Source organism: Lissotriton helveticus, chromosome 3_1, assembly GCF_964261635.1.
Source record: "Lissotriton helveticus chromosome 3_1, aLisHel1.1, whole genome shotgun sequence".
Taxonomy (NCBI): domain Eukaryota; kingdom Metazoa; phylum Chordata; class Amphibia; order Caudata; family Salamandridae; genus Lissotriton; species Lissotriton helveticus.
In genome coordinates this window covers 1,339,715,718-1,339,734,961 of record NC_136061.1, presented here as the reverse complement: position 1 = coordinate 1,339,734,961, position 19,244 = coordinate 1,339,715,718, and the positions used below count along the sequence as shown (strand labels likewise).

The 19,244-nt window shown below is 44.8% G+C and overlaps 1 protein-coding gene across 3 annotated transcripts in view; it reads right to left on the bottom strand.

The window, feature by feature from the left end:
• The window catches only part of LOC144823461 (receptor-interacting serine/threonine-protein kinase 3-like), a 1,695,550-nt gene that overhangs the window by 924,385 nt on the left and 751,921 nt on the right, over positions 1-19,244 (bottom strand). For all 3 annotated transcript variants that reach the window (XM_078681992.1, XM_078681991.1, XM_078681993.1), the window contains exon 4: positions 8,375-8,424. In XM_078681992.1, the coding sequence (XP_078538118.1) occupies positions 8,375-8,424 (50 nt within the window). The remainder of the gene's footprint in view (positions 1-8,374; positions 8,425-19,244) is intronic.

The window sequence follows — 19,244 nt, the reverse complement described above, 5'->3', positions numbered from 1 at the left end:
ATTCACTTTTTTTTGTCCTTGAGGAAAAGAAAAAAACTGCCAAATAAAACTATTTTTGTGGTGAGATATCCGGGGCTCCTCACGTAAAAACTGTCTTGGCTGTACTTCCTCTTCCTCTTCTTCATCCTCTTCCTCCTCTGTGTTGGGAAGGAACTGTGGAGGTGGTCCTCTCTTCCTTGGTGGTGGTGGTGGTGGTGGGGGTGCACCAGCTGCAGCTACTACTGAAGCCATTTTCTACTAAGCAAAATAGGTCTTCCTTTCACAAAGTTGAGATGTCATCAGTGATGTCATCAGTGATGTCATTTGAGATGTCATCAGTGATGTCATCAGTGATGTCACTGACCATGTCATGAATGATGTAATATGTGACATGATCAGCAGTGGATTGCGGGTGCGCGATATATAGTTAGTACAACTAACTATATATGGAATTTCAATGGTTTTGTGTGAGTAAAAAAAAGGTTTTTTAAATGCTAATTCCTAACTATATATGGTCTATAACCTATGGATTTTTCAGTGAATTTTCAAGGTTTTGTAAATGCTAATTCCTAACTATATATGGTCTATAACCTATGTTTTTTTCTGTGAATATATATATATATATATATATCTTTATAGCTACTTACAGTGTGAGGTACTTCACCATAACAGTGAGGAGTGTGACAGAGTGTTTCCTCCATGCGCTAAGAAAAAAAATATAGTGTTGTGACTGGTGTGATGAAGTAATGGCACGTCCTAAGGTGCAATCGCCAACCTACATTGTTCTTGGTTTTGCTCCTCTGAGCTTGGGTCAACAGTGGGGTCTCCAACCTCACACTTGCCATGATCTCTTCATGAGATACTGATTTCTGGGTCTGTACCTGAGGAGGCAGAATGAGTGTGGCCTACCCCTTCAGGGGAAAAGACTGTTCAATAAACAAGCTGTATTGCTCTCGGGAAAGCCACTTCGTGAACTGAGCTCTGAGGGTCACAGCTTAATCATGGCTTAAGTCCCTTCTGCGGCTAAACCTGTGGGTTACAGTTTCATCTGCCACATTTTGAAAATTCCGTCAACAATTAAAGGGTATCCCTTTCACCAGCTAAAATACCATCCTTTACTCTTGCAGCATGATCTCTATTTGCTTTTGTAGGTGATTTCATCATCATTGAAACTTTATTTTGGCTAATTACAGCCATAAAAGAACATTAAAAAGGTAAAATTTTTAACAACCTCTTAAAAGGATCAGGAAAGTAGTCGATTTGCAAGTACACAAATACATAGTACACAAACAAATATGGGTTCACGTTTAGGGAAATTGGCCAATAAATATACATCACTATGAGAAATTTAATTTTCTATAAATATCTTAAAAATATAATTTAACATCTAAATATTAAAACCAAATACAAAATTTCATATAAAAATATAGCTAAAGCCCATCATCAAATAGCAGCCATTTAATGTATTTCAGTCATTTGATCAGCAAGTGCCTGGACGAATGGCCATAAATCTTGCGTGGTCCTTAAGAAAAAGGTAAATAAGCTACAGGTGTTATAAATTCACATAGCAATTGTCAGCAGATGCCTGCACTTAGACCACATTGCAAATAAAAATTTTGAGATCACAACCACAAAAACCGGGTCAGTGTCTGTTGTTAAGATCCTAAACATTTCTGTATCATTTCTAATGCCCAGGTTTCTGCAGAGTTGGATCACCCACTTAGATCTGGGGCTCTTATAAACTGCACAGAAGAAAACCACGTGGATCACTGTTTCTTCTTCCACTAGATACCCAGGGCAAGGGCGACCTATACTGCCTGCCCACCTATTGGTTCTGCCGTTCAGTGGGAGCATCCCATATCTAAATTGAAGGAACAGTTTTTTGGCTAAAACAGGTTGTATAGTGTCTATCACTTGCTCAAACTTGTATTGGCACTTAAAATCCAAAAACCCATATGTTAGGCTGGAAGGGTCAACCGTCTGTACAATGCGTGACAGGTTGTATTCCTTCATGGCACTTGCTAGAGATTTTTTTTAAATTTCTGCACATGTTACTTCGGGTGCACTCCATAGATCTTCCCTACCCATTGCTCTAAGTGTGTCCCTAATAAAAGCCAGCCAGGGGATTCTACCCGCCCCAATGTGGACAGTACCACATTTAGATCATCCCTATAATGGTCCAATTCTGGGGTGCTCCACAGCCGTCGCCAATACATCAACGGACGTGACGATATTATGTCCGTTATGGGGCAATGCCCAGATCCATTCTCAGTGGTACTAGGGATGTGTTTTTGGGCAGGCTTAAGATCCGTCTCAGAAAACTATTTTCAGTTACAGGGAGGACATTCGCTGCACAGTGCCCCCACAGTTCTGCCCCATATAAGGTAGTTCCCCTAGCTTGTACTTTAAACATTTCTTCTGGCGGGCTTATGGCCTTTAGAGCCGAGGTTTTATGAAGTTTTAAAATCCCTCCAATGGCCTGGGTTAATTTTAAATTAGCCTTATTGATTTGTGAGCCCCATCCTATTCTATCATTTAGGGTAAGTCCTAAGTAATCAAAGATGGAGACCCTATCTAAGGTCTACCATCCATTCTAAGGTGTTGGCAGTTGATGGATTTCGCGTTAAAGACCATATATTTTGTCTTTTTGATGTTAACCACCATATTCCTCCTCTTGCAAAACTGGCTAAATTCCTCTAGGACACGCTGCATCCCCATTGGTGATTTCGAGAGGAGCAGATTGTTGTCCGCAAACATTAGTGCAGGAAATTTTCAGTTCGCCAGTTTTCGGGGGTCGATGTCTGTGACTGCAAGAAGGTCTTCGATTAGCCCGTTGAGAAAAAGGGAGAAAAGAGTTGGTGCAAGCACACGCCCCTGTCTCACCCCCTTTTGAATGGGAAAAGGAGATGTCAGTTTCCCATTCTTGCCAAACCTCACCCTTGCAAAAGTTCCCTCGTGGAGGCGCCTGAACTGATGGCATAAGTACGGTGGAGCCCCCATATCTAACAAGATGCCCCACAACTGATCACGATCCACCATATCAAAAGCAGATTTTAAATCCACGAACGTGAGTTACAAACTTCCACCCTCGAGGACTATATGCTTCCAGTATATCAGTTGTAACCTAAACAACTGATCTATAGTCGATGTTTTGCTTCTAAAACCAGCTTGGAGGGGAGTTAGGATATCATGGTCCTCCATCCATTCATCAAGTCTGCCCAATAACACTCTAGCATAATTGTTTGGGGATACATCAATAAGGCTAATAGGCCTATAATTTACAGGGTCGATGGGGGACCCCTTTTTATGGATTGGAATAATCTCTGCCCCAGCCCATGTAGGGGGAGACGACAACCCATTAAGGATTGCATTAAAGAGCAATTGTAGTTATGGGGCCCACACTACCTGTTTGCTTCTGTACAAGTCCCCAGGGATTCTATCTAACCCAGGAGCCTTGTTTGGTACTACCTTCGCAATGGCAGCGAACACCTCAACCAAGTTGCACATCGGCGAGTCCCCAGAAAAGCCTGGAGTTTGGGCATTAAATATGTTCCCGTTTGTACTTTGGTCTTCTTTTGGGCTTGAATACAAATTCTTAAAATCAAGACGCCATGCTTCCTCACTGATATTGGGCTCAATGGTAATCTTGCACTCAACTCGTCCAGTGTGGACTAAGTTCCAAAAGCCTCTTGTATCTTTGTTGTCTAAAGCATTTTTTATTGCCTGCCATCTTTCCATTTCCCATTCTGTTTTTCGCATATAAAATCGTTTTTTAAAAAAAGGACCTACTTTCCCTAAAACTTATGCTATCACCCTTTCTAAGGCATGTCAGGAGAGCTCTTTTAGCGTCCCTGCATGCCGAGTTATACCAGAGATTTTTTCCTAAGTTTGTTACTATAAAAAAAAAGGTGCCAGGGTTGCAACCAAACCCTGGTGTACTTTTCCCAACTCTACATTGTCATCCTCACAGGATCCAATGCCTGTGAGAAGGCTTTCCTTTTCCAGCATAGGGATAACACAGGAGTACATTTCCATTATCGTGTCTGGGGACTCGGTTATTACACCCCAACAGATGCGCCGACCTCCATCTACCACAGTTAAATTGTTGTGTTGGTTGTGGTCGAAAGCTTGCCCCGGTTCTAGTACTTCTGCTTCTAATGTCAGGACCAGAGGGTTATGGTCACTTTCTGCCCATGAAAGGACACAAAACCTAACTGCTTTATGCCAAATTTCAGTGTTTAGTAAAATATATTCTATAATAGATTCCTGGGCAGATTTATTAAAAGTAAAATGTCCCGGAATATCGTCTGGGAACCGGCCATTGCAGGCCCTCAGCGAGTGTGTGAGTGTTAGGAAGGTCAGTTGAAGGACCAAGGGGGTCCATTCCCTTATTGGGTAAGAATTAGCCACAGGGATTGATAGTCTTGTGTCCTCCTCAGAAGCGATCGGTAATGACAACCCATTGAGGGGTTCGAAATGGCAGTTAAAGTCGCCACCTATAATAGAAGATGCTTTCCCCAAAAGTGTAGCAAGTAGGGCCGCCAAATGATCCAAAGTTGGTGATCTATACCCATTTTTAACTGGCCTAGAATAGACATTGATGAGAGCCAGATTGGGTAAATCTGCATTAGAGAGGAGGATGCATAAGATATCCGGTGTTTGAGTGTCTATTCGCTTCACAGTATACCCTAGGTGTGTGCCCACCCATATGCATAGACCCCCTGATGGTCTACCTCTTACGCCTTTCACTGCTGGCTCACTATATGCTACAAAGCCTACTCTGTGTAAGGGTTTTAGGGTCCAGGTTTCCTGGAAGAGACAGATCTCATGAGCATCCACAAAGTTACCCCAGTCTGGCTGCTCTAAGTTACCCAATAGTCCTGCTATGTTCCATGACATAAACTTGAGACCATTTGGACTTACTTCCGCCTCACCCTCAAGATTCAACTCCACTTCTCGCCTATCTGAGTTTACTATCGGTCCTGAGTTGCTAGCAATAATCATGGAAATTTGAGAATGTGAGCCCTCCTCACCAGTTGTTGTACTATTAGGTTTAGACTCGGGTACCAGGTTCCCCACACCCTTGCATGGACCGGGTATGCTGTTTCTCTTTCTTTCTTTGTGCCCAGGATACCCCTTCGCTCTGGCTGTTGTCCCTGAAGTTCGATCTCCGTACCCAAGGTAAAGTCACCCAAGTGATTGGAACAAATGGGGTGGGATATACAGTTTGGCACTAGTCAGTCAAACATATCCAGGACACTATAGCTATTTCTTAAGGGGATGCTAGGGGCAAAACCAAAACCATCCAACCGGGTTCTATTGCTGAAATTTCCGGTTGAAGGTCGCCCCTCCCTAATCCTTTCCTGATAACCAAACAACTCCAAACTTGGTGTGGTGGTATAAACATAGCTGAGGTCCAATGCCTGGATAGAGGTTCTTGATTTTGGTGTGGCCCCTCACACATATGGCACACTGCCCGTCTATCTCTGAAACAGACTACTATGCAGTTACCTGATATATCTTTCTTCCTCTGGCCAACCCAGCTTACTCTACGGGCAAACAGGATTTGGCTATGTACATTTGGGGGGAAGGGTCTATTGATATTCAGCCAGTGGGTGGTTTTGTTCTTTAATTCAGTGTATGATTCAAAACTACCCTCGGCTAAACCCGGGACCCCTGTCAAAACAACCACGTAGGGTGCCGACTCAGGGGGCAAATCAATATGCGACAATGTATTCACATGGTTGTCACATCCCTTTGTACCCCCCAGAGTCATTGTGGTCGGGCCCACTTCCAATTATTGAGGTTGTTCTCCCCCACCCCTGGTCGAGTCTCGATTTTCCAAAAGTTCTCCGCCGTTATCAGCAATGCGACTTGTTACGATGTTCCCGCTTTGTACACCTTCCATTGGCTCAGGGGCATGGATATCGGAGGTCATGTTGCTGCCACCCCAGCCTCTACATCCATCCGTTGTTATGTCCTTATCCTGACCATTCGCTGAAAGATTCTTCTGAATACCGTCTAGGTTGGTTATAGTCAATTGTTCAAATTTCACCAGCCTATCCTCAATCGATGTAAGCCTATCAAATAGGGGTTGTAGGGAAGAGCTGATGAGGCCGCCAATCTTTAGCCAAAAACCCTTGTCCATTAACAATGTGGGCCAGTAAGAAGGGCCCTTGGTGAAGGGACTGTGGAGGGTATGTTCGCGTGTAATAAACCTGGGATTAGGGGTGTAACACTGGGCAAATCTCCGTGCTTTTTCAATTTAGGCATTTTGGAGTTTTTACCCCTCAGTGTACCCCCTCCTCACTTCCTCTTTGGAATTGTCCCCGCAGTCTGAACAGGTTGGTTGGGTAAACCTTTCGGGGTTGCCCCCACTGGTACGCTGTTGTTACCTATTCGTCAATAGTGGTAGCCTGAGTATTATTACATACAGTTCTGCTCATCTGATCAAGCTCCCTGTCAGTCAAAGCGGGCACCTCCTCCTGCAGCAAAGGATTACCACTTGAACGTAGAGCTCCAGGGACTGTGGCCTTGCGGTTAACCCTCTCTGGGGTTCGTGACAAGATCAAATAACCCATGGATGAGCGTTTAGCAAATTCAAGTTCCTGGGAAATGCGACGCTCAGTCAAAGCAATTTCATGGGCCAGCACCGAAGTTGCCCTTGTGATAAACTGATCCAAAGTCCCAGCTACATGCCCGGCCATTGCAGCTTTCCTGCCCCTTCCCTCACGACCAGGCATTACAACCAGATTGAATGCTGTATTTAGAATAAGAAGAGGAATAATAGTTCGTAGTAGCAGTTAAATAGCTGGTAACTGACCTTAGGTCTGCAGAAGTTAGGGGGGGGCCCAGCTTAGCCTCCACCGGGCTCCAACGGGCTCAAACGGGCCTGCCCTTGGCCCGGGCTTCGCCCGGCGTGCGCCCGCGCATGATCCGCGGAGCGGGTCCCAGAATCAATGAAATACAGACAGTAGGAGGAGCTTATTGTGCCTCAGGTGATCCTGGCGCAGGGCTGTTGGGACACGTAGTCCTCACGGCAGGCAGGGAGCAAAGTCTCCCTCGTCTTTACCGCGGAGTCTGACCCTCGCAGCAGGAAGGGGTGGGGAACAAAGCAGCAGTCTCCCTCAGAGTTTTTCCACGGCAAAGTGGCACCCGCGGAGCTGGTGCAGCGAGAAATTAAGTGCCTGTGAGGCTAATGCGCCTCAGGTGATCCTGGCGCAGGGCTGTTGGGACACGTAGTCTTCACGGCAGGCAGGGAGGCAGGGAGCAAAGTGGTCAGTCTCCCTTGTCTTCACCCCGCAGTCCGACCCTCGCAGCAGGCAGGGGGGGGAACAAAGCAGCAGTCTTTCTCTGAGTTTTTCCATGGCGAAGCAGCACCCCGTCTTCTTAAATGAATGCACTTTTTTTCTGTGAATTCACCTAAGGCCACTGATTGGTCAAATGCAGACTCAACTGTCACTGGCAGGGCAGGGATTCTCTCATACGCCTGTGCAAAGTTCACTGTTTTAATTTTTTGGTCACCATGTTAAATTTCAGATATTATAACCTACTTCCATCCTGACCAAAACCCTGGATTCCTCGAAGACAGAACACATGATCATTCCCAATTTCACAAGCTAAATGTAGATGTTTTAACATCAGCACCATTGCATTCTCAGAATCTACAATCAGGACTCACACACAAGACTGTTATTCTGATGTTTACATATTAAAACTATACTTATTATGTTAATCAGAATGCTTTATATTTCTCTTATCCCCTGCTCTGGATTCTGATTCCCTCTCTACATTTTCTTGCTCATTTTGTCAAAATGCCTATACCACCCTCACCCTGGGGACCATACATTTCAAACTCAAGTTGTAGCGAGTGCGGCCATGTACAGTGAGAAGGCAAGGCTTTGCAGCAAATGTATAAGTATGGACACTGATGACAGGAAATATTCAAGTGTTTTGGGGTGAGCCTTCTTGCAGCACTGCTAGTATTAAATAATTATTGCACCTTTGAAATACCATTGTCACATATTAGCTTTGTTTACCAATTTTAATATTTTAATTATTCTGTATTTTTAGGCAGCACATAATTAGATGTCCGCCTCTGGGATGTGCAGGTGGCCACTGTACCATGTCAGAAATGTTCTTTGGATAAAGAATATTCAGAAAAGCATTGAATACATCCAATATCTTGATCAGGATGGAGTGAAATATTCTTTTAACATAGATATCAAAATGTTAAATTATCTCACTCTCTAATAAGTGTAACAGCAAAACACGGAGGTGTCCAACAATAAAGCAGCATTCAGTGTACGTTTAATAATGTGTGAAAATATGAAGCACATGATAGAAGGAGAATTAGATTTAAGGGTGCAATAAAAGAAAGGAATGATGGCTGTACCCTGATATGGTTCCTTCTCAGCAAGTACGGCCCAGGTTAATACTCCATAGCTGTAAGAGAAAACAGGAGTAGTCAGAAACTGAATGTGTCAAGAAACTGTAGTTACATTGTAGTAACTATGTAGTTACATTATAAAAGCTGAAATTATAGTTTTTGGTTATTGAAGAAATATATTACTTACCCATCAAAAAAGTTCTGTGTGTAAGTATGTGCGTGTGTGCATTTTGGAATGTTTGTATACCCAATACAACAAACTATAAACCAAATTTACTACTGATTTTCCTTTACAGAAGTATATTGTACACATGCTGCAAACCAATTACAAAGCAGTGCCCTAATTCTGTGCTGTGGTGATTGGTGGAAATTAGAAGAAGCTGCATCGAATAGTCCTTAAAACATTTTTACCAATGTGTACTTTTTAGGTTTGGTCTAGACACTGCTCACCAGTCCAATGTTTTCAATAATACATAAAATAAATATATATATATACATACATAGCGGGTTTGTCAGGCAACCCTCAACTTGTCTTTCTAGTGTCAATCACATCATGCTTCCACCCACCACAGTATACAGAAAGCCTACTTATCCAGTGGCTCCCTTGTACTTTAAGTAACAGCATACTTTGGTCTTGTCTAGGCAGCATATGTGCACAGTCTTTTTTAGACATTCTGTATCTACATTATGGGCTTTAATCACATATTTTTCATTGGTTTCTCTTACTGTCCTTTGTAAATGCTGGCTTTTGTTTGGTGAATACGCTTAGTAGTCTCACCTTTAATACTTTTGTATCCTCCCATGAGGACTGCCCCTTTGCTCTTACTCTTCAGGTTATGTAGGATACTTGAGACCGGATGCTGCTTGTGAGTCTGCGCATTGCAATTGCGGTGCCTAGCCTGTGTTTGGGAACTTGGAGCTCCATTGGTAAGAGGCAGAAGACCCGCCTACGCTTCTGCAGCTCTGCTGCCCTCTGGATATAGCAGTGCATAGCTCGTGTTTGGAAACTCAGGAGGCTGAAGATACAACAGCATAAAGAGGTCCTGCAGTCAGCTTTCAACACTCTGGATACGCCGAGCCTTTCAACTGCACCTGCACACAAAACTCCCACACCTGCCACCAACAAGCCACCAACCAGTCAACCAGCCAGCCGGGCTCCTCTCTGTTCTGCTCTCCATCTAAACCCCACCTGTTCACCCATCTGGGGTGGAGGTAGTTACAGAAGGTAGACGGCACTTTGCATCAGGGGACTGACAGCCTACAATCCCTAGAACTACCCGCCCATGACCTGTCTTCGCACCAGGAGGCACACAAAAGGGCCGCTGCAATCCCGCAGCGCGGGACGCTAGCTCTGCATCAGAAGGAAGAAGGCTCTCTGCATCAGGGGACTGACAGCCTACAAGCCCCAGCACTACCCACAGCGGGAGAGCTTCCCACAACCTGTCTTCGCACCAGAAGGCGCACAAAAGGGCCACCAGACGGGCGCGTCCGTGCCAGTCAGGGGCCGGAAGAGGCTGGGCTGGGCCTATCCTCTTGGCTTGTTGTTTGAGACTCAGACTGTTGTTGCACTAGGAACTGATCGCTGATACCCTGAAGGCAAATGTAGGGAGGTGTTGGACCTCGCTTGTTCTTACAATTTGCAGATTTGTAATATTCATATTGCACTGTTCGGGGAGTTGCACACTGAAGCTGCAGTACTAGTTTACTGGGGGTAAAATGAACAAAAGAAAGATTCCTAAGGATAAACAAAGGTCTGGACATGTTGGGACCATGGATACCTTTTTAATTAGGGCAGAGACTGTCCTGGCTCATGAAACTGAACTTACTGAGAGAAGGCTTTCTCTGGATACCCTGATCATGCAAAAACGTTCTTCTTTGGGTGGAGGGCCTTTATCCATTGATGGATTGAATTCTGGCCAAGTAGTAGAACAATTGATCTCTGCTACAGCTTCAGCAGTGAATCTATATTAACCTACCACTGTTATAGATGAAGCCTGCAATACAACTCAGGAGCAATTAATATCCAATTGAGTGGAAAATGACTATTCTGATGCAAAATCAAAACCAAAAAAGGGAGGTGGCCCTTTAAGACAAAAAAACTTAAAATTGGTTTGTAAGGAGAAAAGTACCGGGTGTAGGAGAATGGACACACGACTATCATCACAAATTAGAACTACTAGATCTACTAGAGAAAATGAAACTAATAATCAACCAGTTCTGGGGTCTGATCATCTTTGCAATTCTGACCTAATGGAAAGATTATAGTCTATGATGTCTGCATTGCTAGACCCTATATTTTATAAACTGTACAAAATAGAGGAAAAGCTATCTTCTCTTGAGGCCTCTCATCTCTTAAGTCAGTCCCCTTCTAATACTACTGTGCTAACTAATGTACCTAGACCCAATCCTCAATTGAGCATGGCCCCCTCTACGTTGTCTGAAAGGCCAAATGTAACTATTAATAGCGTGGGTAGTCATGCCCTAGACAAACAATGGGGCTTCCTGCAGTTTTTCCTGGCTCCGCACGTGATACTGCCAAAACGTTGAGAGCTAATGTACATTAAAAAAACGGTAGGACACAGACAGAGGCACAAGGTAACCGTGAGAATACTGGTTGTTTAATGCTACAAGGTGAATTACAAACACCCACTAGTTAGACACCTTGTCCAAATATAATTCTATCTGTTCCTGTATTTTGCATGGAGGAAAGGTCACATTCATCGCTCAGAAACTTAAGCTTTTTAGCACTATGAAGAAAGTGGGAACCCAAGTCAAGATTAGATCCTCCTTCAGCTGCTTGTCCATATGTTATAGTTCTAGTTAATATCCCCGAACTGAAACCAAATATCAATAGAAAACACGGACCAGCTAATATATAAATCCAAGCATTGGCTAGCTAATTGCCTAGGTGAAAATGTTAATGCCCTCCATAACATTACTATGGCTAGGAGGGTCTCCTGGGTAGGAAGAGCTCCTAAAAGTATCAAAGGTGACTGTATTATAGTAAACTTTGATAACTAATATATAGTGGGTGAACTTTTATCTGTCCTACCTAATATGCCATCATTTCATTCTCAAATTTTTGTTCTACCTTTGGGTTTCCTTTATAAACCCTATTGTTAATCACAGCTGTCTACTGTTATATCAAATGTTCCTTGGAGGCCCTCTCGCGTTCCCGTTTAATCAACCTCTTCCCCCCTTAGTCTCACCGTTTCCTTTAAGGAATAGATTTGCTGCTTTAGAAGGCCTGCCCGCATGTAATTGACTGGAATCCCGCACCATATTACCTAGCGGGGATGGTGTTTTAGATCCACAAAAGCGGTCTCCCTCACACACTTTTTCCCCTATAATTTCTAATGTGACATCAGCCAGTCATCAAGACAGATTAAACTTGTCGAAGATCCCACTATCTCGAGAGAACCTCTCATGATCTATAGCGACTATGTCCTGGAATATTGCTGGTTACAATCCCAAAAAAGGTCTAATATGGACTGGTTGTCTTGTTGACATCTATTGATATAGTGTGCGTTCAAGAGACTTGGGAAATAGATCCAATTTTTTTGAATGGGTATTGCTCCTTTCATACTCCTGCTGTGCCGTCACCTGCTGGTCGGGCTTAGGGTGGCATGCTGACAATACTCTCTAATGCTTTTCCTTTTAAAGTGAAGTCATTTTTGAACAAGTCACCTTATTATCATATTATTTTAATTGAATATTGTGTGGATTATTGTTGGCTCCTTATTAACTTTTAAAATAATACATTTGGAAGCAATCATGCGGAGGTGCTGCTCCCTCTGAAAAAAGATATTAATGACCTACAAGACAAATGTACCAAACCTTGCAATATAATTTGGCTTGGGGACTTCTACACTCATCCATGTTAAAAGATTAATGTGTTAGCTTGTGGAATACAGGATGATGATGGGGAGAGTGTCCTTCACGTTTGTCACACAGAGTATGGCAATACCTTAGATAGATTATTAATAATAAATAATCTGAGAACTTGGTCAGTTAGAATTTACCTTTTTAAATCATTTTTCTTCTTCCACCCTTGACTATGTGTTGGTCTCTGACTCTATAAAAGGCCTTTTTTCTCATTTTGAGATTGTGTTTTACCCATTTAGTGATCACGCTGCAATAACCTTCTCTATGCAATCCGTAAAGAAGGTTGATTGTGCCTTTAAACTTCCTATAAATCCCGTAATTGCAAGAGAAAATGGGATTGTTCTAAAGTGAGAAAAATAGACACTGGGAGATTTTTGGCCAGCTTAGTGTCCAACCGTCTTGGGGAGATAATGCTTTGCTTAGACACGGTTTTACAGGACAGCATGATTTCGGATTTTGAGTTAATTTTATCTGATGTTAAAAATAACAACTCATGTTATCCATAATGGCCGGTGCAAAAATATAGTTTGTTTGATGATTGTTCAAACACTGAAAAGCCTACATATAGCCTTGAAGTCCAAACCCTAAACATAATATTAGTCAAATCTTTGTGTAAAGCCTATAAAAAAGTGAGAATCTCCAGGCTTAAAATTTTAAAGGAAGAATGGTGGGAAAACCTGCAGAAGGCTGCAAAATTGAAAAGCTCAAAAGCATTTTGGTCTTTGATTAATGCTCCATTCTTAAAAGATGAGCAGGCTATGAACACAGATACCAACGTCGATCAGGAAGCATGGGTGTCACACTTTGAAGGTCTTTTCGGAGCGGGCGATATGACAACTCTACAATCTACTTCGCAAATTGTAGAAAGAGATGAGGTTGCTGCTAGTTTTACACTAGATGAAACTAAGCATGCTCTTAATCAATGTAAACAAGCAAAGGCACCAGGACCAGATGGAGTCCCTATTGACTTGTTTCTAGATAATCAAGATCTCTGGGCTCCACTTTTAACAAATGTTTTTAATACAATTGCCCAAACAGGTGCACCACTATCATGGAAGACAACTGTAATTGTCCCAGTATATAAAAAGGGGGATAGGTCAATTGCGAAAAACTATAGACCGATCTCCCTGATAGATTCTACTGCAAAGCTAATGGGTCGATTAATTTTAAACAGACTAGAGGATTGGGCATTAGAAAAAGATAGTATTATTCCATGCCAGTTTGGTTTTAGAAAAGGGAAAGGCTCTGTGGATCAGTGTCTGAACCTCATCCTAATTATAGCGAAATACACGGCTGCAAAAAAAGTAATCTCCATTTAGCCTTCATGGATTTGTCCGCAGCCTTTGACTGCGTGGCACCGCCTAGGCTGTGGCAGATCATGGAGGCAAAGGGAATCGACCTAAATATCATTTGTGACCTGTATTCGGGTGCTTCAGCCTGTGTTCGCAATGGAAGGGATGGTGAATGCAAAAGATCCTTCAAAATTGCAAGAGGCGTGAGGCAGGGGTGTGTTCTTGCCCCCTTCTTATTTGCACTCTACACCAACGGTGTACAATCTGCTTTGTTAGCTGCCACTCCGTATGTCCCTTCTAATAACTCAGCACAGGTGCCAATTTTATTGTATGCGGACAACAAAGTGCTTTTAGCTCGTACTAGTAATGCACTGCGAAGCCTAGCTCTGGAATTCACGCAATTTATGAATGATCTAGATATGAAAGTGTAGCGGGGAGAACATACCGGCGTGAAGTGTGACCCCTGTGGTGGACTGGTGGGTCACTGACATGGCTACCCCTCCCTCTTTTTCCCCAAATCAGGACGAGTGGAAATCAGACTCCCGGTCAATCTGGCAGGACAACGCCAGCGAGGAGTGTGGGGGTTCCTTTAATTGGGCGTGTGTCAACAACGAAGATACGCCCCTGAGTGACGTCTATACCACGGGATTGGTTAAGACCCAGGAAGCAGGAAAGTCGGCGTGTGATGACATCGAACGAACGAGAACGGTGTGGAGCCGAGCACCAGGAGAGTCGGAAGAAGGTTTGCGGCGAGAAGCAGGTTCCGAGGAGGAGCAGTACCGAGGAGAGAAGGAAGAAGACGAACGCGACGGGATTGAAGCGGAGATAGTGCTGGAGCCAGGAGGCCACTGTCAACACGAGCCGCCCAGCCAAACTCACCAGGGAGTGTGGCGCCACCAGGTACGGCAGCGTGTGACTAGCTGGTTAGGGAGGAGGAGAAGCACCACGCAGTAACAACGCTAGCGCGTATTCGGATACACACTGAGGTCGCGCTGGTTAAATACTTCACGTGCTCCCCTCTGTGTCACAAGCCGGCTCCCATTCACAAATATCCTACCCTATCACCGTACCCTCTCACTTGTCTAGGAATAAGTTGCACGGTGTCCCTATCACCCCCGGTCATCCCATGGGTAAAACGTGAAAAGAGCCATACCTAACGTAGTCCTCATTTCTCCCACGCATGTCCTACGGTGGTGCAACCGAGGAGGAGGAGTGGAAAGATGAGGACCGCACGAGAGAGAGTGGAAGACCCCATCGTAGACCAGGAGGAGTCAACCCAGCCATATTGGCCAGAGAAAGACTGACATTAAGGAAAAAGAAGACATTCATAAAAATAAAACCATATATACCTAGGACAGGTCTCCGTGCCCTTCCTTCACCACCGCAACAGAAAGTTAACTAGTCAAAGTCTTTTATTCTAGTAGCAGGTACTAAACAGCAAAATCATCAGCAAATTATTACGGAAGAGGGCAAACTGGGAGCTGTTGATTCTCTTAACTATTTAGGGATTATGTTTGATGCCCAAACTAATTGGCAAAAGATGATTGCTAATAGAGGGTCCCAGATGGAAAAGAACAATGGGGCACTAACTTAATTTGTTAAAAAAACTGGCTTAAAGCCAATAGATGTGATAAAAACAGTGTATCAAGCAAAGACTGTGTCTGCTGCCATTTATGGAGCAGCTTTTTGGGGAACGAGAGATTGTGCAAAATTGCAGACAATTGAAGATCATTTTTTTAAAATGGTCCTTTCATTACCAAAGTTATGTAGCAACTACAAGTACCACATGGAATTGAGAGCTCCTTACATTACCGACAAAATTGCAGTGGCACCGATTCTAATGTGGCACTCATTATGGCAGAAAGAGACCCTTGCTTTAACAAGCGAAATTATAAAGGATGTTCTGAAATCAGATGTGGTAGGTAACATCACTTGGTTAACATATGTTGAATCCACATTGAAAGCAATTGGGCTACAGAGACTTTTTTTGGACCCTATTACTTGTTGTTCTATCTCTAAAAATGATTTAAAAACGCAATTATTTTCTAATTGGCCGAAAAGAAGGGAGACTAAAAATATTATTCTGTCGACAGTAAAAACATACTTGGCGTCTCCTAGTATAACGTAAATGGATATAAATACAATATATTTATCCTTTGTCACTAACCTACAGCACTGGTACATTCTGATGAGATTTTGTTAAATTATCTTCCGTTTATGTTGGGTTTTCCCCGTAACGTTTATGTTGCTTCTGACCTCCCATTTTGTTCCTGCGATCAGCAATCTGTTCAGAATTACATGCATTTTTTGTTCTTCTGCAAATTTTATAGTGCTGAAAGGAAACGATTTATTATCCCCATTATCCGTAAAATGAACTTCAAACAGTGTCGTTATCTCCAATTGTTACCTGACCCTTTTATTTGTTGGTCTTTTTTTTTTTTTTTTTTTTTGTTCAAAAACCTTTATTTGAGCAAGCATAGAAAAATACAAGAATGGGCCTACAACCTCACGGGCTGGCCGCTAATAATAAGGCACAAGGCACAAATCAGAAGTGTACACCCGTGGTCAGGCACAAATCCAGCACAAAGCATTACTCCCAACATGTCACAGAGCATATTGAATTTTATTTATACAAAAAGAAAAACAAACACTAAAAAGGCGAATGCACGGTAATCAAGGTCAGCCCAAAGAACGGAGGGGATGGTCTACAGTCAGGAGAACCTACCAAGAGCCCTGAGGCTCCAACAAGGTCGGGGGGGGGGGGGAGCAGCGGGGAGAATCGGAAATTCAAAAAACAGTATGAAAGGGTTCCGGGAACGCTCGCCTAGGGAGATAGGACAACATCAGTAGTGCCCACAAGGGGAGGTGTGCAGATATCTCCACGATATTCATTCCACTGGCCCCAAATCCTCGTCCACGCCCTGGGTCTGCCCCTGGCCACATAAACCGTCTTCTCCCGAAACATGGACCAGTCCGTGTTGTCCTCCCATTTCGAGACCTCAGGGGGCCTGGATGCGCCCCAGAGTTGCGCAATATCACGTTTCGCAATCATGTAGCCCAAGGTAGCCCACCTGGTCTGGGCCACAGAATAGTCAGTGGGCTCCCACACATTCAACAGACATCGTCGAGGCTCAGGCCGCAGGGCAACACCAGTCACATCAGTCATCACCTCAAGCACAGCAGTCCAGTAAGCCACCACAACCGGGCATTCCCAAAGAATGTGTAAAAAAGTAGCACTCAACCCACAACCACGCTTACATAACCCATCCAAGGAAAAGCCCATCGTTACCAGACGCGGACCAGTGACATACACTCGATGAAGGATTTTAAGTTGAACCAAACGGAGACGGGCAGGAATGGCTACCTCCTTGGGAGAAGAGAGTGCCGACTGCCAATCCTCGTCGTCCAGTTCCAACCCATCGCCGACCCAAGCCTCCCGAAGTCGGACCAATAAGTCCGCCCGATTATTGATCAGCTTCTTATAGATCAGGGAAATAGTGCTATCAGGCAGGTGCCCATCAAGGACACGATCTTCGAGGGGGAAGACTCGGGCAGGGCCATATCAGGAGTCAAGACTGAGGCGAGGGCGTGCCGGACCTGCAGATAACGAAAAAATTCCCTACCATTCAAACCATATTCCTCCTGGAGGGCCTGGAACGATTTCACACTACCTTTCGAACATACATCACCCACCTTACTTATACCAATCATATCCCAGCGGTCGAAGCCCTTAGTAGACCAGAGACACCCCAAACGTTCCGAGGCATAAAGCGGCGTCGCCAGCGTCATTCGATCTTCCCATCCCAAACTCACATTCGCGGCTCGCCACACAGTTACTGCACTCCTGGACGGGCCCACAAGATGGCGCCCGGCCGATCGGGAATAAAGCGCTCTATTAAAGTCCCCACCCGGCAGCTGGAGTCTATCCATCTCGAATGCAGGATTTCGACCCGGTGAAAACATCACGTGATTAATAGCAGATAGCTGGGAAGCCCAATAATATCGCTTGATATCGGGGAGCGCCATGCCCCCGTCGTACCAAGGGATGGTGAGTTTCGCGAGGGCAATACGTGAACGCCCGTCCCAAATCAATTGCCTTTGAAGACTCTCGATCTCTCGAAAATAGGTCTTGGGGATAGCGTCATAGGAGTTCTGGAGCGCGTAGAGGAACCGCGGCAAGGACATCATTTTAAACAGGGCCGCCCTGCCCAGAGGAGACAAAGGAAGCTTACGCCAGCGGGCCACGTCCAGTCGCAATCGAAGCAACGGGGGGAGGAGGTTACGCTCAAATCGGAGCGAGGAGTCCAACGTAATAAAAATCCCTAAATATTTGAAGCCAGACTGGACCACCTGGATGGGAAGTCTGCTCGGCAAAGGGGGTAAAACACCCGAAAGAACATACACGCAGGACTTGGCCCAGTTAATAACGAGGCCCGAGTTGGCACCAAAGGAAGTGAGAACGTCAAACAAAACTGTCAGAGATTTACGCGGGGAGGTGAGATATAAAAGAATGTCGTCCGCATAAAGCGAAACGCGGTCCTCAAAGTCCGGAGACCAGCGAATCCCCTTGAGCGAAGGCTCCCACCGAAGCCAAGCAGCCAATAGCTCCAAGGCGAGCGCAAAAAGCAACGGAGACAAGGGGCATCCCTGACGGGTACCCCTACCAAGGGTGAAAGGGGCCAAAACTCTACCATTTACCACTACTTGTGCCAGAGGTTCCGCATATAATAACTTGATCCAACCAATAAACTCAGGCCCGAAACCAAATTTCTCAAGAGCCGCCCAAAGATAAGGCCACTCCACAGTGTCAAAAGCCATTGAGGCATCCAACGACGCCAAAATGGCCGGCTCCGTCAGAAGCCCCGCCCTCGCAATCGCGCCGTGGAGACGACGTAGGTTCAGAGCCGTGTTGCGATGCGGGATAAATCCGGATTGATCTGGATGGACCAAGCCACTAATCACCGTCAGGAGGCGGGACGCCAGGAGTTTCGCCAACACCTTGGGTTCAACATTTAGGAGGGATATGGGCCTATAGGATGAACAAAGGTCTCGCGGTTTACCATCCTTGGGGATGACAACTATCGTGGCCAGTCGCTGATCATAAGGGAGAACACCCCGTTCCCGGGACTCCAGAAACATGGCGCGAAGATATGGCGCCACTCTGTCGGGACGTAACTTGTACAGTTCAATTGGCAACCCGTTCGGGCCCAATGCTTTGCCCGAACGGAGTGAACGGATGGCAGTGGCTATCTCATCAACCGTAAAGGGGGAGTCCAACGCTACACGATCCAAATCAGTGACACTGGGCAGAGCTATATCACGCAATAGAAGGCGAGAGTCAGCCACATCTCTCACAGACACAGGGGTATACACCACACGGAAGTACTCAGCAAAACGGTCAACTATTCCAATCGGGTCCGTCACACTCACACCACTCGAAGACTGAATCACGGGTACCACACGATTAGCTCTCTCCTTCTTATCCAGCCATGCCAGCAATTTACCCGCTTTGTCACCCACATCATACAAACGACCCTGTTGCTCCCAAAACATCACTTTAGCAGCATCCGTGACCACAGATTTATATGCAAATTGTTTCAGACCCAGGGCGTGGAGTTTCGCAGACGTGACACCAGATTCCAAAGCATCCTCCAATGCAGAAATCTCTCCCTCAAGGTCCACCACCTCCCTATTCCTCG